The sequence below is a fragment of the Tasmannia lanceolata genome, unplaced genomic scaffold, assembly GCF_043159265.1.
Source record: "Tasmannia lanceolata isolate RefF3 unplaced genomic scaffold, GAP_Taslan_0.1 ptg000026l, whole genome shotgun sequence".
Lineage (NCBI taxonomy): Eukaryota > Viridiplantae > Streptophyta > Magnoliopsida > Canellales > Winteraceae > Tasmannia > Tasmannia lanceolata.
The window spans coordinates 1485419-1504555 of record NW_027518703.1 but is presented as its reverse complement, the minus strand read 5'-3'; the positions used below and the strand labels follow the sequence as shown (position 1 = coordinate 1504555).

General features: G+C 39.9%; 1 protein-coding gene and 1 long non-coding RNA gene across 3 annotated transcripts in view; one reads left to right on the top strand and one right to left on the bottom strand.

Moving 5' to 3' along the window:
- LOC143858420 (uncharacterized) overlaps positions 1-18661 on the top strand; it is a 33737-nt gene extending 15076 nt beyond the window's left edge. Inside the window, exons 3-4 of one of the 2 annotated variants that reach the window (XR_013238958.1) lie at positions 7798-8156; positions 17971-18661. This is a non-coding gene — a long non-coding RNA (uncharacterized LOC143858420). Of the gene's footprint in view, positions 1-7797; positions 8157-8574; positions 8885-17970 lie in introns of those variants that run through there. The other variant, XR_013238957.1, reaches the window with a different exon arrangement.
- On the bottom strand, positions 9487-10803 carry LOC143858419 (caffeoylshikimate esterase-like). Its single transcript, XM_077369074.1, has one exon. The coding sequence runs from the start codon at positions 10642-10644 to the stop codon at positions 9682-9684; it is 963 nt and encodes a 320-aa protein (XP_077225189.1). The 5' UTR covers positions 10645-10803; the 3' UTR covers positions 9487-9681.
- Positions 18662-19137: the final 476 nt, after the last annotated feature.

The following is a 19137-nucleotide window of genomic DNA, read 5'->3' as shown; positions in this document are numbered from 1 at the left end:
AGGAGGTAAAACAAGTCCACCCTCCGTAGGACCCAACTCAGTAGATGAAGAGACAGGAGAAAGGACTTGCACATATATGATGTGATTAGGAGTATGATGATCTGGCTGTCATCTTCAAGGTTACGTCTCGATGGAGACCACTGACTCAAATGCGGTTTTAGTTTTGACTAAAGAGCGAGATCGCAGTGGGACCCACCATTGGGTTCTGCAGGATCAACCGTCGGTTCCTTGCAACAATCCCACTCACAACTCGAATGACCTGGGTACATCCTTTTGGATTAGGGTCCCGCATTTTATTAGATTGCACAAACGGATTTGATCTGTTGGATTAAATATTAGGGATATGATTATTACGCAAACACACACACACACACACACACACACTCACACACACACACACACACACACACACACACACACACATATATATATATATATATAAATATAATTGTATGGCAGATAAAAGAATTTTTGGAATTTTATTGGAGCCTTAATTCCCGTTGGACGGGAGTGATTACATTATTTAATTAGGAAATTAAATATTTTATTTGAATTACAAATTATATATTTAAAGCTTTTGGTGGGACACATACACGTATATTTCGTCCAACCATATTTGTGCCTTTGTAGTTCAAATAAATTATAGAAATAAATATGAAATTAGTTGGAACTTTTGGGAGGCCTTCCCAACAAGGGAGAACATGTGGTGGGCCCCACCACCCAGGCATGCTTGTGTGAGGACTCCCAAAAGGTTTTCTTTTGGTGGTCTTTAAGTTTGAATGAAAGTGGAAATCCTATTGGATAGAATTGGAGATGAAATAAGAGATTTTGTAGGAGATAATTTAGGAATTGGATTCCAACACAGAAAACTTATTCAAAATTGAAAGTGGAGATATTATTGGATCCAAAAATGTGTTCCCCCTTCTAGGGGAAAACGTCCAACATGATCCACAAAGAATCCCCATGGTTTTTTACTTCTATTTCAACTAGTTTTTCAAATAACGATAAAATATGATGGAGGAAAACTAGGAAATCAAAAACCAAAAATACTACATCTTATATAAACAAGGGAGAACGAAATTTCCAGCACTCCAAGCTGGAAAATTCATCCCCCTGCCTCCAAGAAAAATCATTTTCTTTTTCTCTCCCGTTCTCCCTCTTGTTCTTCTACTTCTAGTTCTACTTCAAGAACATTAAAAGGCTCCAAAAGAAAAAAATACTTTTTCTTCTTCTAAAGTACTGAAATATATCAGTGCCATCTTGGAATAATTGTTATTCTATATGCCTTGATGCAACAAAAGGAATCCATCGGTTCAACTTGCGGGTTCGCAGTGTTTAGAACGATTGCGAGTGTTCAAGGAGTATGTCCAACAGTAAAATCCAATTGGATCAATCAAAGAGGTAAGCTACTGAATTTTTAAATTAAGTTTTTATCATAATTAGAAGAATTATGCCCCAGGATCTTGGGTCTAAGGCAAAATTGAAGAGAATAAAAATTGGCAAGAATTCTTATTTGAGAAAAATAGCAATTTTGCCTAAGGGTTTTCATCACCTTCCTACAAGTGGTGTCAGAGCAAAGTAGGGAATAATTTAGGGGGCTAATGAACTAAAGATAGATTATGCGGTATATCCGCTGGGACCCCGGACATTCTACCCCGACTATTCGAGGTTTCTAGCCCATAGCTAATTTATGATAAAAATAGGATTGTTCAGTAAAGATAATCAATTTCGATTTACTTAATGGATTTTTTTATCTGATTTCTTTAGATGGTTGGAAAGTAGACTCGAATACGAATCCAACGCATCAAGAATCATCAAAATTCGATATGCAGGTTGAAAGGTACGATTTTTCCAAGTTGTGCCAAATCTGCCGTTTCTAATTTTGGGAATTATTGAACTTGTTCCGTTCGATCCCAAAATTGTTTGAAAAGTTTATAACCCAAGTATAAACCTTTCAAATATTATTTTGGGATATTAATAGCATAATGAGTACCTTAATAAGTTGTCCGAAATTCGAATAGTTTTCTCCCATTTAAATTATTTGGATAATTACGCTATTCGGAGATGTTCCCAAAAAAGGCTATTTTGCGTTTTTCTTAATCAAACGCTTTCGTTTTCTCATGAAATTTTTGATACTGATCTCTGATATGATAAAAATTGTTGTTATCATGTTTTCTAAGATATTAGTAGTTTTATGGTACGATTTAAAAATTAATTTGTTTAATTTCTGTGCGATTGAGTCAGTTTACATCTCACCTTATGAACCCGACCAAAGAATTTAGTCCCTAGTTCCTTGAGCTGTATTACGGTATGAATCTTCTTTTGATATATTTCTAATGAAGATGGTGTGACGTCCCTGTTATTGAGAGTGTGACCCGCTCCGGCACCACCTTGGGTGGTGGCATTCACTTGGACATTGGCAGCTGACACAATAAATACTAGGCTAAATAGGCAAATTTCTGCCTCGCAAGTATTTACATGCTTTGCAAGTGTGAGGAGAAGTCCTTAGATCCTCTTATGAGTCATTTTGTGATGACAAAAAAAAAAAAAAACCCTATGGAAGGTAATTCCATAAGCGGTGCTATAACATTTATAGGGGAAAAGGAGAGGAACAATGGAATCTTCGAAGGATGAACCAAAGCATGTGGTCGATTATTAATGGAAGTGAAGATAGGCACTATTAGGTGGGCAGCCAGGAATATAGACATTAGAGGCTTATCTGTTGATAATTTACTAAGAAATTGGGAAACTGTTTTCTTTAGCATATCTTCATCTTCAAAACCTACACCTAGGTGGCATCCTCCGTCAATTGATTCCTTCAAGTTAGCGAGAGGGAGTGCGTGGTGTTTGTAGAAAATCTTTGGGTGAAATTAGTGAAGCATATTCTGGGCCAGTTTGAAGTGGAGGCAAGAGCTCTAATTGTCGGACTGGTCAAATTTAAGGTGGATTTGTCCGGTAAGCTAGTGGTGGAAAGAGACTCTAAGAATGTAATCTTGTGAGCATTAAAAGCATTGCCTAACCCGTGGAGGCTAGCATGTTATATTATAGAGATATTTGATCTTTTTAGGATCATTGATCCTACCTTTAAAAATATGCCTAGGTCGGCTAACTTGAAGGCAGTTGAGTTGCAAGAGAGGGTGTGGGGAGAAGTGAACTCGTTATCAGCAACAGACTTTTAGTGGCATGAAACACCATTTTTTGATCTTCGTATTTACTTTCACTTTGTATGAGGGATTCTGGGACAACTCGTCTATAGTAGCAAATGTTGTAATTTCTCTTCTTTTGGCTCTTGGATAATAATAGTAGTAAAAAACAGGAATGGAGAGCTGTTCTCATTTTTCCATCTGATTCTTTAGTCTTAGGAATGCTGGTTTTCAGAATGTCTCTTTGTCGTTTTTTAATACCTTAATGCCCAAATAAGGGACCAAAACCCAGGATTTAGTCTACTTGGCAGGGGATAAGTTTTTGTTTTGGTATCTTCGGTGGCTTGTGGCAGGCTGGAAGATGCACAAGTTGTGGGCCCACGAGATATTCCGTTTCAAATTCTTGAAAGCTATGCTACTTGGATAAGCAACATACTCAAGTAACAAATACATTTGCCATTAAGAAAAAGTGACAGCTACATACTTGGGTACTGGTACACATATTGATAGTACAATAATCAGCCATATTTGCCACAAAGAAGAAAAAAGGACAGCTACATTAGCTATATTACCTTTAACAAAAAGGACAGTACAGCTATTCTTTTTGCCAATTTTTCATAGTATGGGTATGCCATGGATTGGTTATAAATTCGTTTTATTATAAAATAATTCCTAGCATTGCTTCTTTAGATATGTATGTAGAAACTGAAAATCACAATTTGGGTTTGTAGCTTAGATCGTGTTTCATTCTAAATTCTAAATAGCTAGTGGTTTTAAAATTCAGAACCAGGTTATGTACGGATTTCAAGTCTTGGCGGAGAATGGGAAAGGAGATGATTAAAAGATAAGGATTTGACTCAGGCACCATGTTGTTTGGGTATGCATACGAGTATCAGAATCCGACTTGGGTACTGCGTATATAATTCGGCTAACCTCAAGAAAAAAGATTCGTGAATTCAGTATTATATTTCAATCAATAATACTTCTAAATGATAATATGATTACAACATGTAATATATTGGGAATTTAATAGCTCAAGTAAATGTAATATTCTATTTACATATAAGAAGTTTGCTATTAGGATGGATAAAACTCAAAATTTCCGAAAGAAATAAAATAATGATATTATATTGAAATTTCGACCGAAATTTGGTACGTTTCGGGAATTTCGGTTTCGTTGTTGACCGAAATCCAAAATTTCGGTCCGAAATTTAAAACCTTGGTCATGAGACAGTTGATGTCAAACGACCTCTCTCCCTATTATGTGAGTCTTTGATTTGTTTCTGTTCTCTTCTTTTCCTTCCTGTGTTTCTAAGTTATTCTCCTTATAAACTCTCATTATTGATAAGAATAAGATAATAAACCAAATGTTACCTATCCTTATATTTGAACCTATACTTTTCATCTGATCTATATGGACAAGTATCCCTCCATGAGTCGGCTTGTAATTTGGAAAAGAATAATTAATAGAAGAGGGGTTGATCAAGACCCTTATGTAGACCTCACGGAGATCAAAACATCATTCCTATGTGAATACTGGGCCATACAGGGCTCTATTCTTGACAAAATTGGTAGGCGGGGTTGCTATAGCAAAATTATTGTTACCTTTCAAAAAAAAAAAAAAAAAAATTTAATAGAAGGGGGTTGATCAAGACCCTTATGTAGACCTCACAGAGATCAAAAGATCATTCCTATATGAATACTGTGCTGTACAGGGCTCTGTTCTTGATAAAATTGGAAGGCGGGGTTGCTATAGCTTTATATTGATTTATATTTGTTTCTTTTTTAACTATGAGTAAAAAAGTTGGTCTGGGTTTGCCCTATGAAAGGAAACATGAATAGTATTTTTGGGACAACTTGGATTTTTTCTTATTTTGGAAGGTTTCCTAGATTTGGGGGTATTTTAGTTTTACTTGGTAATCTAAGGTAGGTTTAGAGTTTAAAATTTTTAGAAAGTTAATTAAAGGGATTTGAGTAGTTTTATCAGAGAAAAGGTAGTGGTTACAATTTTTGGGCTGCAGCATTTTATACAGCTTCTATTTTTATTTAGGCTACTGCAAAATAGAAATTTAGGGTTTATTTATGTTGATCTAAGGGTTGTAATTGGTTTTATTTTAATGGTTAGGGTTGAGACTTGTAGATATAATGTTTTGATGTACTTTAGACGTGTTAATGAAGAGTTACGAATACTCCTAGTCTTTTGAGCTTTTTTTCTTTTGTTCAAAATTATTATTGCTTTATCTCTTTTTATTGTAGAAATTATTTTTATATGACTTTCAATATCCTGTTTTATCTGTTTTGCAAAATCTGTTAGAACTTTCATATTTCTCTTGATTATTTCCTTATTTCTTCATCAACAAAACCTTGCTGTTTCTCTATCCTTTTCTTTTTTGAATAGTTGATCTCTCTCTCTCTCTCTCTCTCTCTCTCTTACCTCGGTGTGTCCTTATCTCTCCTTGGCCCCTTGTCCCCTCATCTCCCTCTAATATTCAAGAGTTCTATCATTGTCTCCCTCTCATCCGTCGACTCTAGTGAGTACTGAACCTAAAACCCATAGGTAGATCTAGTGCCTCCCCCCACCATAACCAAATCTGACGTGATCCATTACAGCCAAGAGAAAGAGAGAAATAAAAGATAATCAAGATCAAAGAGATCAAGAACAAGAAAGAAAGGAGATAGGGGTAGAAAGGGAAGTGGTTTATGAACCAAACCGAGGGGGATGAGGGGGAGAAGGATAAGGAAAAGATAAAAGAAAGAAAGGAAAGAGTGTAGGGCAAGAAACTACCCTTGTATGAAGCATTACACTTCATAAAAGGCATCACATCCACACAGGAGAGAAAAAACTTCAAATCTTTATTCATTCCACCATTGCATAGCATCAAAGAAAAGTGCTCAGAGGCTAAACACACACACACACACACACACACACACACACACACACACACTCTAGAACTAATACACTAAACAAAAACCGAACACTTTTGGACTAAAATACCCTCAAATGATTTAAAGACTTGCTTAAAGATTTTGTAATACATGTGTAGGGTCTATTTAAAATGCTCATAACTTAGAACTTAAGGCCTAAGGGCATGTTTGGCAACCATGGAGTATTGGGGCTAGTTGTGAGCATTGTTTTAAATTTCCACTGAAACAGGCACGAAGCGACCGAAACGTTCCTGTTTTCATCTCCACTGAAACACATACCGAAACCAAAATACATAGCGAAACCAAAATGGTTCGTGTATTAGTGATATACCATATCAATATCTATTGCATAATTATATTCATATGAAATGTATGTGAAATGTAGTATATGCATTATGAATAAATATTTGTATGAATTACATGTGAAATGTGGCATGTACTTAATTTTTTTTTTTGAAAAGTACTTAATTACTAGATATGTGTGGCAATGTATGCCACTTGGTGTTTTTTTTTTTTTTTTACAAAATTTATGTCACTAGGTGTTTAATGTTGTTAAACCATTATGTATGTATATATTGCATATGTAATGGTTTTTAATTGTATTTGTGCTTATTCTGGCATTTCTGATTTTTCATCTCGTAATTCTACCATTTGCATATGCATCCATATGTTTACATGATTTTATAAGATTTCCACCTAAATTTTCAACCGAAACTGAAATGTTTCCGTTTCTGTGGCTGTCGAAACCAAAACTGAGGCTGAAATTTAAAACCTTGCTTGTGAGTGATGGGTGGAGAGGAAGAGACTTGAGAGGGTGGGAGTGAGAGAGAATGAAAAACCCCTAAACATCAGGACAAAAAACCCAATTTGAAGTAGGGCATTTTTCCCATTGTTTTAAAGATTTATCATGTTCTCTTCTTGCTCTCTCCTTGTGCCCTCTCAAGTCTCTCCCCCTCTCTGCTTCTCAGCTCCTCTTTTACTATTGGGCCCATGAATATTCCATGGAAAAACATTTCGTGGTTGTCTAACAAGCCCTAGGTGATTTTGATGGGAAGAAACAACTATTCTTGTATGACTTAAAAAGATTTAAATAACACTCTCTAAAAACTAAACAAAAGTTTATTAACATTAAAGATGGCCCCATCTTCTTAACTCCTTGATTCTCCATGGCATCTTGGATGGTCTCCCATCAATATCTGTCTACTTGGGTATTATGTGCATTTTGAAAACTAATCCGAGGAATAATATTTTATGGGAATGAACTCAGTTTTGTATAGTGCACCAGAATAAGCCTTGGAATAATCTTGCCATTTTCTTCGCATTTTAATGTTTGTTTTTCTTGTTTTTCATAATTAGTGCCTTTGAATGCTGGTCTCGCTTTTTGGTAATCAGACTTGTGGTTATTCTTTACCTAATACCACCCTTTACATAGTAATTGGCCTTCAATGTTAGTTTTTCTTTTATGCCACCATATTTTTCAGGTGATTCCCACCTAATGATACCTTATATAGTGGTACTCTTAAATGCTTTCACCCCACAAAATATCTAATTTCTCTTCTCCCACGCATATTTAAGGATATGGTTTGTTTGTCACCTAATGATATTCTCATAATTTCTTTTCACCTAATAAGTGAAATGCCCTTGATTGTTGGTTTCTTTATCAATTGAAGATTAAATCTCAAAGTCATGCATAGCTTGCTTACATAATAAAAGAGTTAACGTCTTGCAGGTAAGAGAACCCATTTGGAATAACTACCCAATCAGATTTTGTGCATTTATGGAACAAATCTGTGGATAGCACTCTTGGCCCTGTAATTTCTTCTCTCAGCTCACGTGGTTGGTAGAAACTTCATAACCATTTTGTACAATTGTTATCGTGGTTTCTCTTCTCCTCTGTTTCTCTAGTTGTAATGGTTGTGAACTTCATTATAATCTCGACATTGTCCAGCAATGCATTGGAGTTCTTTATGATTTCGCTTTTTCTCTTAGTCATTTTCTCATGATTTTTTCTTATACATCAGTTTTTTTAGTTTCTACAAGAATTGAGGGAAGCAGGGGATTTGATTGCAAAGGGCCATATGATTTTTGGTAATCTTACTTTTCATTGATATTATAGTATAATAACATAATTTCATCAGTTTCGTATGTCCCATTTTCTTTTTATTTAAAAAAAAAAACATAAATTTCATCAGTTTGCATGGTTTATAGCGTGCACATGTCATCCGTATGTGTAATTGGCAGGTTAATTATGAAATCATTTAGCCATAAGCTGAAAAAATATCATTAGTTTAAGAAAATACTCGGGAGCCTAGGATTTTTTTTAAGGGTATCCCATTTTTTGGGAAGGACTATTCCCTATGCATGCGCGCAGTCATCCGTAAACCACGTGCATCGGGTAAGCCCGGGGGATTCGAACTCGCATCACTGGGGAGCATAGCCACAGCCGTACGGGTTAGCCTAGGAAATATTTTTTTTCCTGATCAGTTGGATGCTTTTATGAGTGCAGGGAGCAGGGCCAGGTCAAATGGGGAGGGTTGATTTTCTGTTTTATTGAAAAAAGAATCAATATCAGTGAAGAGATCGGAGGTTTGGAAAGGGTTTGTTGAATCATTTTATTTTATCGAAGGGTACGAAAGAGAGATGAAAAATCGTACTAGTGATTGGAGAAATGAGAGGATTTGTAATGAATGAATGAAGCACGATTTTCTCATTTTCTTCTCTTTGTTTGTTGATATCTCCGCAGAAAACTCTCTTTGAATTAATGTCAGCTGAAATAACTAGTCAGCAAGCTGTATTATCAGCACTATTACCAGTAATTCCCATAAGAAAATAACCCATCTATGAAATGGTGGAATTGGTTTTGGCTAAATGCATTCACCTCGACCCCGTTTTATTTTGTAACTGGCTCACTTCCTTTCCCTCTCTCCCCAAATCCATTCCTAGCTTTCACGCCCAAATTCTATTCCAACTCTCTTCCTTTCCCACCCTTACTCCGAAATTCTAATAAAACAGGGGAAAGTACTGATGGCTCTGTTTGTCCTTATGATTTCTCAAATATTTGTGGGCCCCAATGTACATGGCACTGGCACCATCTATCGATCTGGTGGGCACGTCCGAAAATGTGGCAAACGGACAATCTTAGCCATCCATTCATGGCCTGCAAATGACTGCTCAACACCCAAAATTAGGATGCAACTCGGGTTAATTTTTGGGAATTTGGGTTGAGTTTTCCCCCAAAAAATCAGGTGGGTTTGAGTTGAGTCCCAATAATCGATTTGTGGAGCCCACCATAGGTTGTCACGTTAGCAAAAGCTAAACCCAACCCAACCCAACCCGACCCAAATTGCACCCTTTATCCAATATAATCTTTTCTATTGATTAGGATCGTCAGATCACTAGTCAGATCATGTTTAGAATCAAAAGGAAATGCCATTTGGCTTATCAAACTCATTACTGTGTTCTCATATAGCATTACCACTCTTTCTAAACAGAAAAATAATTAAAAACATATGATAAGGGAAACATATACACCAGAATTCCATATATATCCCTAACAAACTTTCTGCCCAACCTACATCAGCCCAGATTCCGTCCCCACACAATCATCATTACCTCACGGCTTGGCGGCTCGAAGTCGGAGCCACTCTAAAATTTCCCCAAAAACAAGCTCCACATCCTCATCTGGCTCACCTACAATCTGATGCCACATTCCAGGAAAAATCCTAATCGTCTTGTCCTTACTCGCGGCGCGCCGATAAAGCTCCTCAGCGCAAGCCGGATCACAGACCATGTCATCCCCACCGTGCACGATCAGCAACGGCAGTTCGACCTCGTGGAACCTCTCCTGCACGAGCCTCGAAACGCGCATCAGCTCCAAAGCCGTAGCCGCCCTGGGCCGAGCCGAGCTGCGCCGAGGACTAGCCAAGGCAAGCCTCTTCTTCCACTCCACCTTAAAAGAAACGTCAGGGATTGAGCCACGTGTCGGTATGACCTGCCACGTGGGCACAATCGCAGCCACAAATGAGAGGAGGTGTTCTAGAGGCCATGGAGGTTTGAATTTAGGGCTGATTCCACACATGGCTCCGTTTAGAACGAGTCCGTCCCAGGGTCGGGTGGGTCCGGCCCGGAGATGGATAAGAAGAGCGATGGCCCCACCGAGAGATTCTGAATAGAGGAAGCTTGGTAGGGCCGGGTCGAGTCCGGCCCGGAAAGTGTCAAAAAAGGTTATACAATCGTCTACAACGGGCTGGATATCGGGTATGTGGTTTTTGAGGCCTTGGGAGAATCCGTGGCCTTGGTGGTCTAGGGCACACGTGGCGAAGCCTGATTGTGTGAAGTAGATAGCGGTGAGTTGGACGAACCAGCTGGACTCGCCTGTGAAGCCATGGATGAGGGCTATTATACCGTTGATTTTTTGGGGGGGGAGTGGGGTCCATGATTGGGTGAAGATCTTGAAGCCACGTGGATTGATGAAGGAGGAGGTGGAGTGGGCCACGGAGTGGTGGGTGTAGAATTCGGAGGCGGAGAGGGTGCCGAAGGGGCTCTGTTCGTTGGCGTGGGCGACAGGGTGCACCATGGCTTAAATTGCGCCTGTGGGAGGAGAGATTGAGAGAGAATGAGAGGGGGAGGGGGGTAGGTGGTATTTATTTGATTGTGGTGTGGGTACAGCGATATTGAAGGAAGTGAAGCCTCATGTGTGTCATAAAAGAAGGTGGGTTTTTTAGTCTGTTTTTATTTTTGCCTTCAAGGGGGTCCCTTGTGAATTTATAGGCATTGAATAAGGTGGTTGCTCGGTTGTTGTTTTTTGAGATAGTACACGGGCAAATATTGCCTCACCAACCTACTGTTTCTTTTCTTAGTCATGGGAAATTTCTCTATTTTACTATGATCAGTGGTGGGTCCCACATTGGACATATGTGTAATCAAGACCATTGATCTGGGACCAAAGAGTGATGACCTTTTCTAGTATTTTTCTTTAAAATATGGAGAACAACTTTTGAGAAAGTAACAAAATTAATTTGGACAGGCGTATGCCCACTGCCGCATTTATGGATGTCGTTGTTGTGATGGGTGTGTTGATCTGGTCTTACATCATGTGGCCAATCCTAAGTTATTGATGCCTCCATGATTCTATGATCCTAGCCACGCCTTGAGCCTAGACCTGGCAAAAAGTGACTCGGACCTGCGGGTCCACCCGCCCGCCCGTAGATTCCGGGTCCGGGTCACCGATCTATGACCCGTTTGAAATTGACCCGCAGGTCTACCTGGCCCGTCAAAACTGGGCCAGACCGAGCTGGGTGCCGTAGAGAAGTACAAAAGTTTTATTTTGGCTGTCATAATTTTTTCATTTTTTTGTAGTTTTGTTTTTGGTAATTGTCATATTTTAATACATTCTTTTGGTTTTTTTTTTGGTAATTTTTCTACTTTGCTTCAATTTTTCATTTTAAACTTAGTACCGCATGATTATTATATATTGCTATTATTTATTGCTAGCAACCTTTGCGCAAATCGTACTTCTGGCGATCTTTGCAGCAAAGGATGGGCGACAAGCCGAAAAGTAGCATCGGAGAAGGTGGCTAGCGAATTCCTATACAAAAAAGAAATCTTAAAAAAATATGTCAAAAATCCGGGTGGCCCGAGGGTGCGGGTCCAAGCTCAATGACCTGTTAAATTTATCGGGTCATTTTGACCCGGCCCGTTTAACCCGAACCCGTCCGGCCCGGCCCGGCCGTTTGCCAGGTCTACTTGAGCCCGAGATATCCTATGTTTGGCTGTGGGTATTTACCTCCGAGAGTAGTGGAGTAGGTAGTCTACATGGAGGAGACAATAATTGGATTTTATCAAAACCTTACTGACGAGGATAGTGGTTTTGTAGTGTTTGGTTGTCAAACTCGGAGAATAGTGGTAGGGGTGTCAATACCAATATTGAGAATGTGGCGGGGGGTGTTCCTGAGGAAATTTGAGCAAAATTCCACCTTTTTGTGGATTTTGGCTTGAATTTCATAACGAGTTGACAAAGGTGACACACCAGCAGACATGCAATTATTAATTAGGAGACATCTCTAGAAGACTCCACGGTCGTCCATGCCATGTTAGCAACCAAGTAAGGAATTTTGCTAAACACAAGAACGTACTTGGGTTTTCTGTTGTTTGGTTAAGGTTGAAATCGAAAATCCTTAACAAAAGAATTAAAAAAAAGAAGGAAAAAGTAGAAGAAATAGAAAATTTGTTGGGGTTCCACATGAAAGCAAAGATCCCACATCGGAAGAGTAATAGATGCGCGGATGGGCTTTATAAGGACTTGGGCACCCTCCCCTTAGCTGATAGCTTTTAAGGGTGAGTTCTACCTGGGTATGCGGGTCCTAACAAGTGGTATTAGAGCTGTGGTTGGAGCGATCATCGAGGCTAGGTGGAGTGATCGCGGATGTTGTGATTGGATCGCGGTTAGAGCGATCTTTGGTGGTAGAAGGTTTTTTTTCGAAAAATTATCATTCGAGGTGGAGCTTAGCATCGAGGGTGATCTGAGATGGCAGTAAATCAAGTTCTACCCAAATTCAACATCAACAAGTTCAACGAAAATGACAGTTACCATATAGCATATGCGAGTAAGGGTGTCAATTTTGGCTCGGGCTCGGAAGCTCGCTCGAGCTCGGCTCGAAAAAAGCTCAGCTCGAGCTCGGCTCGAATCCTTAACGAGCCGAGCCGAGCCGGCTCGTCAGGCTCGTTAAGCTTAACGAGCCGAGCCCAATTTAGGCCAGGCTCGGCTCGGCTCGGCTCGGCTCGTTAAGGCTCGTTAAGAATTTAATATATTTAAATATATATATTATATATTAATTTATACATTAAAAAGGGTTGTCCAGTGAGTGAAAGGGGGGGGGGCAAAATATGTCACTTCATTTTTGGAACCCCATTTGCTACTAGGACCACCCCCCGTAGTGTAAAAAAAGTAGTCAAATTATACTAGTAGGGCTGTCCAGGGAAGATGAGGGGTGTGAACATAATATAACCCGAGCTCGGTAAGGCTCGCCAGCCTGGCTGAGCCTGACCGAGCCGAGCCGAGCCGAGCCTGGCCAAGCTCGGCTCGGCTCGGCTCGTTTACACCCCTAGATGAGAGTGAAGGACATCCTAGTTCAATAGGGCCTTGCTAAGGCGTTGAAGGGAAATGATGTGAAGGCGGAGAAGATGATAGATACAGGGTGGGGAGACATTGAGTCGAAGGTGGTCAGCACGATTCGACAATGTCTAACAGATAACATTATGTAAGAAGAAGATGCACCTAAGTTAAGGGAGAAGTTGGAAAAGCTTTACATGTCAAAAAGCATGGCGAACCAATTGTATCTGAAGCAACAATTGTATGGGCTAATGATGCATGAAGGCGGAGATCTTCTAAAACACATGATTGTGTTTGATTGGCTTGTGGATCAGGTCCACAAGGTTGAAGAAAAGATGAAGGAAGAAGACAAGGCCCTATGACTTCTTACTTTAGTGCCCGAATTGTACAACAATCTGGTGACTACATTATCATTCGGTAAGGGTACCGTGAGGATGGAAAAGTCACGATGGCGTTCTTATCAAATGAGACTAGGAAGAGGCCTAATTAAGATGTGTTGATCAAGTGCATGACTTGATTGCTTGTGGGAAGAATAAAAAAGAAAGGTCGCTTGACATGGGATCAGGAAAAGGCATGTTAAGATCTAGGGTCATCGGAAAGTGCATGTTAAGCTATCATTGCAAGGAATACGACCACATCAAGCGGGATTGTCCGAAGCAACCTGACCAGTCAGACATTGGTGCTATGAATACAGTGGTGGCTGTAACCATGGTTTAAAATTCCGGTTTTGGTACCGGTTTCGGACCTTTCAAAAACCGAAATTTCGGTCGAAATTTGGTAATAATTAAAAAAGAATATTTTAATTCATTTCGAAATTTCAGCAGAAATTTTGTAACATATTTTTTTTAAAAAGAAATTTACAATTTCTCGAAATTTCGGACCGAAATTCAGAATTTCGGCAAATTTCGGTTTCGGTCTCCACCGAAATCCAAAATTTCCGAAATTTAAAACCATGGCCGTAACGATTGAGCAGAGTGAAGAGGTAGGAGATGTACTTACACTCTCTACAGATAATCACACTACTCATGTGAGTGGTATAAGAGTCGGGGTATGGTAACCCCGGTGTACCTCCGAGGACGGAAACATCCCTCGGGGAAGATCTCTGTAACCCCAATAATGCTCATAGGATGGAAAAAATCCCTTGGGGAAGATCTCATAGTTCCCACGTTCCTGCCGCATGGAGGGGTGAGATTGTCCACGTTACTTCCACATGGAGGGGGAGATTGTTGGGTATTCCACATGAAAGCAAAGATCCTAAATCGGAAGATGGGCTTTATAAGGACCTTGGGCACCCCCCCTCGAAACGAAAACCAGCAAGTCTCCACCCAAATTGGCAGAGAGAGAGAGAGAGAGAGAGAGAGAGAGAGAGAGAGAGAGAGATGCATCTCTGAAAAGATTCAACTGCTGGCATAGAGATTTTGTGGCCCCTGTTTCATGCTGGAGAGAGATAGGGAGAGAGATGGTGAGAGAGTTGAAGAAGATGACCAAGCGTTGGAGGGGGCCATGATAAGGCTACCACCAAGGTTAATTTTAAATTTCGGTTTCGGTGTTTCGGTCCTCACCGAAACCAAAATTTCAGGCAAAATCAGAGGAAACCAAATAATTGATATTTTATCTCGTCCTAAAATTTCTTAAAATCTTAGATTTTTTGGGATTTTCCTTAAATTTCGGACCGAAATTTCGGGAAAAATGAAGTTCGAAATTTTGCAAGGATTCAGATTTACCCAATTTCGGTTTCGTTCTCCACCAACACCCGAAATCTCGGACTGAAATTTCATATATCGGTCGAAATTTAAAACCTTGGCTACTACCTCAGTCCCACAACGTCCCAACATCTCAGGTGGTCCTCTTGTGTTTCAATCTTCAAATGCCAACCAAATGAGGCATTTGATGACTTGTCACCTAAAACCCCTACAAAAAATCCCAGGATTAACCAGGATATTATGCATCCAAACCGACCCTACAAAGAACATTTTATCCCTTGATTTTTGTAGCCCTATATCAAATGGATGAGATTTTTGTATAGTGGGTGACTAAAAAGGATGGTGGGTCATTAGATAAGATCATGCACTGAATTCCAAAAAGGCAATAATGGGCAGCTCTCATTTCTCCTTTAAAACTATCTCACATGTTGGGGTTGTAATAGTTGCCTCAGCTGGCTATCTTTAGAGAGTACCTTGGAAAAAGGAAAAATGCCCCAACAAAAATTGCGACATCATCGGAATGAGAGTTGCCATCTGACTCTTTCTGAGAAAGTCTTTGGCCGACTGTTGTTTTCCACCATATCTCTTTGATTAATGGGTACAGTTACTGGGCCTTCTTCATGTGCTTGTTATCGCAAAGAGCGCTTGTTCAAGCGAAAAATTCAATAAAAAAAAATCGTTAAGCCTTCCTACACTCCACAGAACAAAAAACATGAGAGAAGAAGAATATCGAATTTCACCCCCTTCTTCTTACTATTTTTTCATAGACTTGATAAAACATAAAAACTCTTTAATGGACGTGATGACGATAAAATTTGTACCTGAGAATCGGATGAGCGTTGTAGACGGATCCGGCCGTACGGATTGGTAGAGCTCCGATTTGTGGGTGCCTGCGCTCACATAAAACAACGTTAGAAGGGCCCCCAAAGGGGGACTCCAGGGACACCATCCGATGCTCAAGTCAGAAATCGGCATCAACAGACATCTAAGCAAAATACTAATTCATAGAGAAATAGAGGGTTTTGGGGGTAGAGGAAGATGGTCACCTTTGAGCGTGGGGATACCCTTTTATAAGAGGGGAGACCCACGATCTCCATGGCGCCAATCAGACCTTTGATTTAGCTCACATGGGGCGTAATTGGTGGAGGATCAAATCGTGGGGATATGATTTGGGACGTGGAGGATAAAATCTTGGGGATATGATTTCCTGGAATTTTGGGCGGAGATCGTGGAAGGTGGTCTTGGTGGGATGTTTTGAATTTGAATTTGAATGTGGCGCCTTAAGCGTAACGGTTGCCCGGATTGATCGCTTAACGGCATGATTCTTGCGATCGTGTCTGGTTCTTCTTGAGGGTCGGTACCGATGGTTCTCTATGTGAGTTTATGTTGAGCCATTTGTGTGCCATGGTTTGGTCTAAGGGTCGGTACCGGGCATATCGATTTTACCCCCAACAGGACGTGTGTCTACTTTTACATCCAATTTCCAAAACATAAAAAAAAAAAAAAACTCCTATAACAATTCAACTCCTATTGCCCAGATATGATAAAAATCTAGCATCTAATCTCTTTCCTTTGATGACACGAAACCAAAGTGAGATAATTCATATCTGAAAATCAGAGGTGGCTGTTTTTTTGGCCGCTCAACGGTTTTCAAATAGCCAAAGCTACTTCAGTGTTTGGTTCCACAAACACTCGGCATCCATTGAAATTTCAAATGCCGACAGCTGTTGAGTCCTTGTTTGATTGCCAATATTGCATTCAAATTTCAGGAGAATTCCCAATATTTTTTAGATATAATTATTGCTTGTTTGCCCATGCGGCACTCATATGGTAGTCATGTTCCCATTTTTCAATTTCAAACCAAATTCTACCAAAAAGATAGAATATTGATAGAATAATGGTGGAAAAGGTATTTTCTTCTCTCCTTCTCTGTCTTCCCTATCCCTCGATCCCTTCACTCAATATTCGTAATGACATTCCTACTTTTTCCGCTACTCTCCGAGAGAACTGCCGTTCAACAAAAACAATACTTACCACTATTCCACTATTCTGCGACTAGTAATTCTAGACAAATCAAATGCTTGTCTCCTCCCTTCTGACTTTTTATTCCATTACTCTCCTAGCCACCACCCCCGCGCAACCAAACATTATAGTCCTTTTGGGACTATTGCACTTGGTTTCATATGACATCCCACCATGCCAAGTCAGCTGTCCATTAAGCATCTTAATTAATTGTAACATCAACACTTCATACCGATGCCAAAACACACCACTTCCTATGGTAAACAAGACAAGTATCCCTAGGTGCCGTCCTCCGTGAAACCTCCAGTTGGGTCCACTTCGGCCACGATCCACCTGGATCATAAGGTCCATGTCTTAAACAAGATTCCAACTGTTTATCCCTATTACACCCATTACCCCAGCTTTGCTAGTTAAACCACGTGTTAATATTATTGGCAAAAAAGTAATATTTTAATTAGTTGTAAGAACGTCATTGCCATGTTGATCATTGATGCTTGTCCAACTCAAATCCACGTAGGCACATCAATGACATAATTCATGGATAGGACAATTTAAAAAATTGAAAAGAAAAATGAAAACCCTGATGCAAAGTAGGGAGAGTGGGAGACAGAAGAGAAGTGAGAGGACATGAGTGAGGAGATGGCGCGAAGTGGCTAAAAATTAGGAGGAAAACTCTATTTTGAGTGGACTTTTTCTTTTCCCTGTTTTCCAGCCACTTAGCACCCTCTCCTTACACATACCAACCCAATTCTATCCATCTCTCACCCTCGTTGCCCTTCTACCATCATTAGATCAACTAAGATTCTGTGGAAAAAGATTTCAAGGGTGCCAAATATGGCCTTTATGAAGGTGGTTTAGTTGAATCTTCAAATCCTTCTGTTCTCTTTCTGAGTTCTCCTTGACCTCTATCTACTTAAATTAGTCGTACTCTTCTCTCCTCATTGCGCTCTAGAAGAGAAGAGAAAACATACTCCAATTTTCATGAGTTAACATGGGTGCTTTGTGATTAATATGAAAACTAGTTAATTCATCACTGATATGAAATATCTTGTATTGCCAATCTCAGAAAAAGAAAAGAAAAGAAAAGAACGTGGATCAAGTATCGAGCCACTTGGAACAAGCCAATCAAGCATAATTTAGAACAGTATTGGATCGACCTGCATTAGCTCGGCGAGTCATCACTGCATAGTAGACGCCCATTGCCGAAATCACGACAAAGACGAAACCTAACACAAAACCAATGATCCCACCAGCTCCAACTCGGCTCCCACTCGTCCGAGGAGCCAAATCAATGCTTTCATGCACTTGAGCGGCTTGTGGCTTGGTTGATGCACTAGAGGAGGATGAAAGCGGCAAAGGTGCACAATTGCACTCGAGGCATGGGGTGATAGGGCTTGAGATAGGAGAATTTGGGTGGAAGAATCTGAATGCCGAGGGGGATATCAACATAGGGGTCTCTTGAGCCAAGCCATGGTCTCTGGACTGTGAGACTGAGTCTTGAGCTTGGGCAAGAAAGAGAAAGGAGTTAAAAGAGACAAAGATGAAGAAGAAGAAAGATGCAATGGGTTTCATTTTCTTGTTTAGATGAGTGGGAATTGGAAAGAGTAGTAGAAGAAGAAGAAGCAGTGTGTGAGACTTTGAATTGTTTTGATTGTCCTTCTGATGTGGGTTTTATAGGGGAGGGTGAGGGTGGTGGTTGCTTTGTTTTGGTTGTTGCTTAGTCTCAAATCTTGGTCATTTCTGGGACAATCGAAAAGGGGGAACAAAATGATGTAACTGTTTGCAAATGATGATGTGTATCTGGTTTTTCATAATTGCCATTTTTTCTATAAATATCACAAAGATATTTTGTCTATGATTCTGATCCATAGTTTTTACCCGGCCGACACACACATATATACAGGGGAAAGGTGTGCGTACTCGGTCGAGTAGATAAGCTTATCTACTCGGTCGGGTTAAAAACAGTGGGGGCCCACATTTTTGGGGTGATCTAAACCATTCATTTGAAAGGCCCTTACCTAGATAGGGTGTCCACAAAAAATCAGCCCCATAGGATCATCCTAACCTATGCAACAGTGGAGGGAAAAATGGACAAACACAGCTTGTCCACAAATCTGCCCATATTTCCCTCCATTGTTGGATGGGTTAGGATGATCCTATGGGGCTGATTTTTTGTGGACACCCTATCTAGGTAAGGGCCTTTCAAATGAATGGTTTGGATCACCCCAAAAAT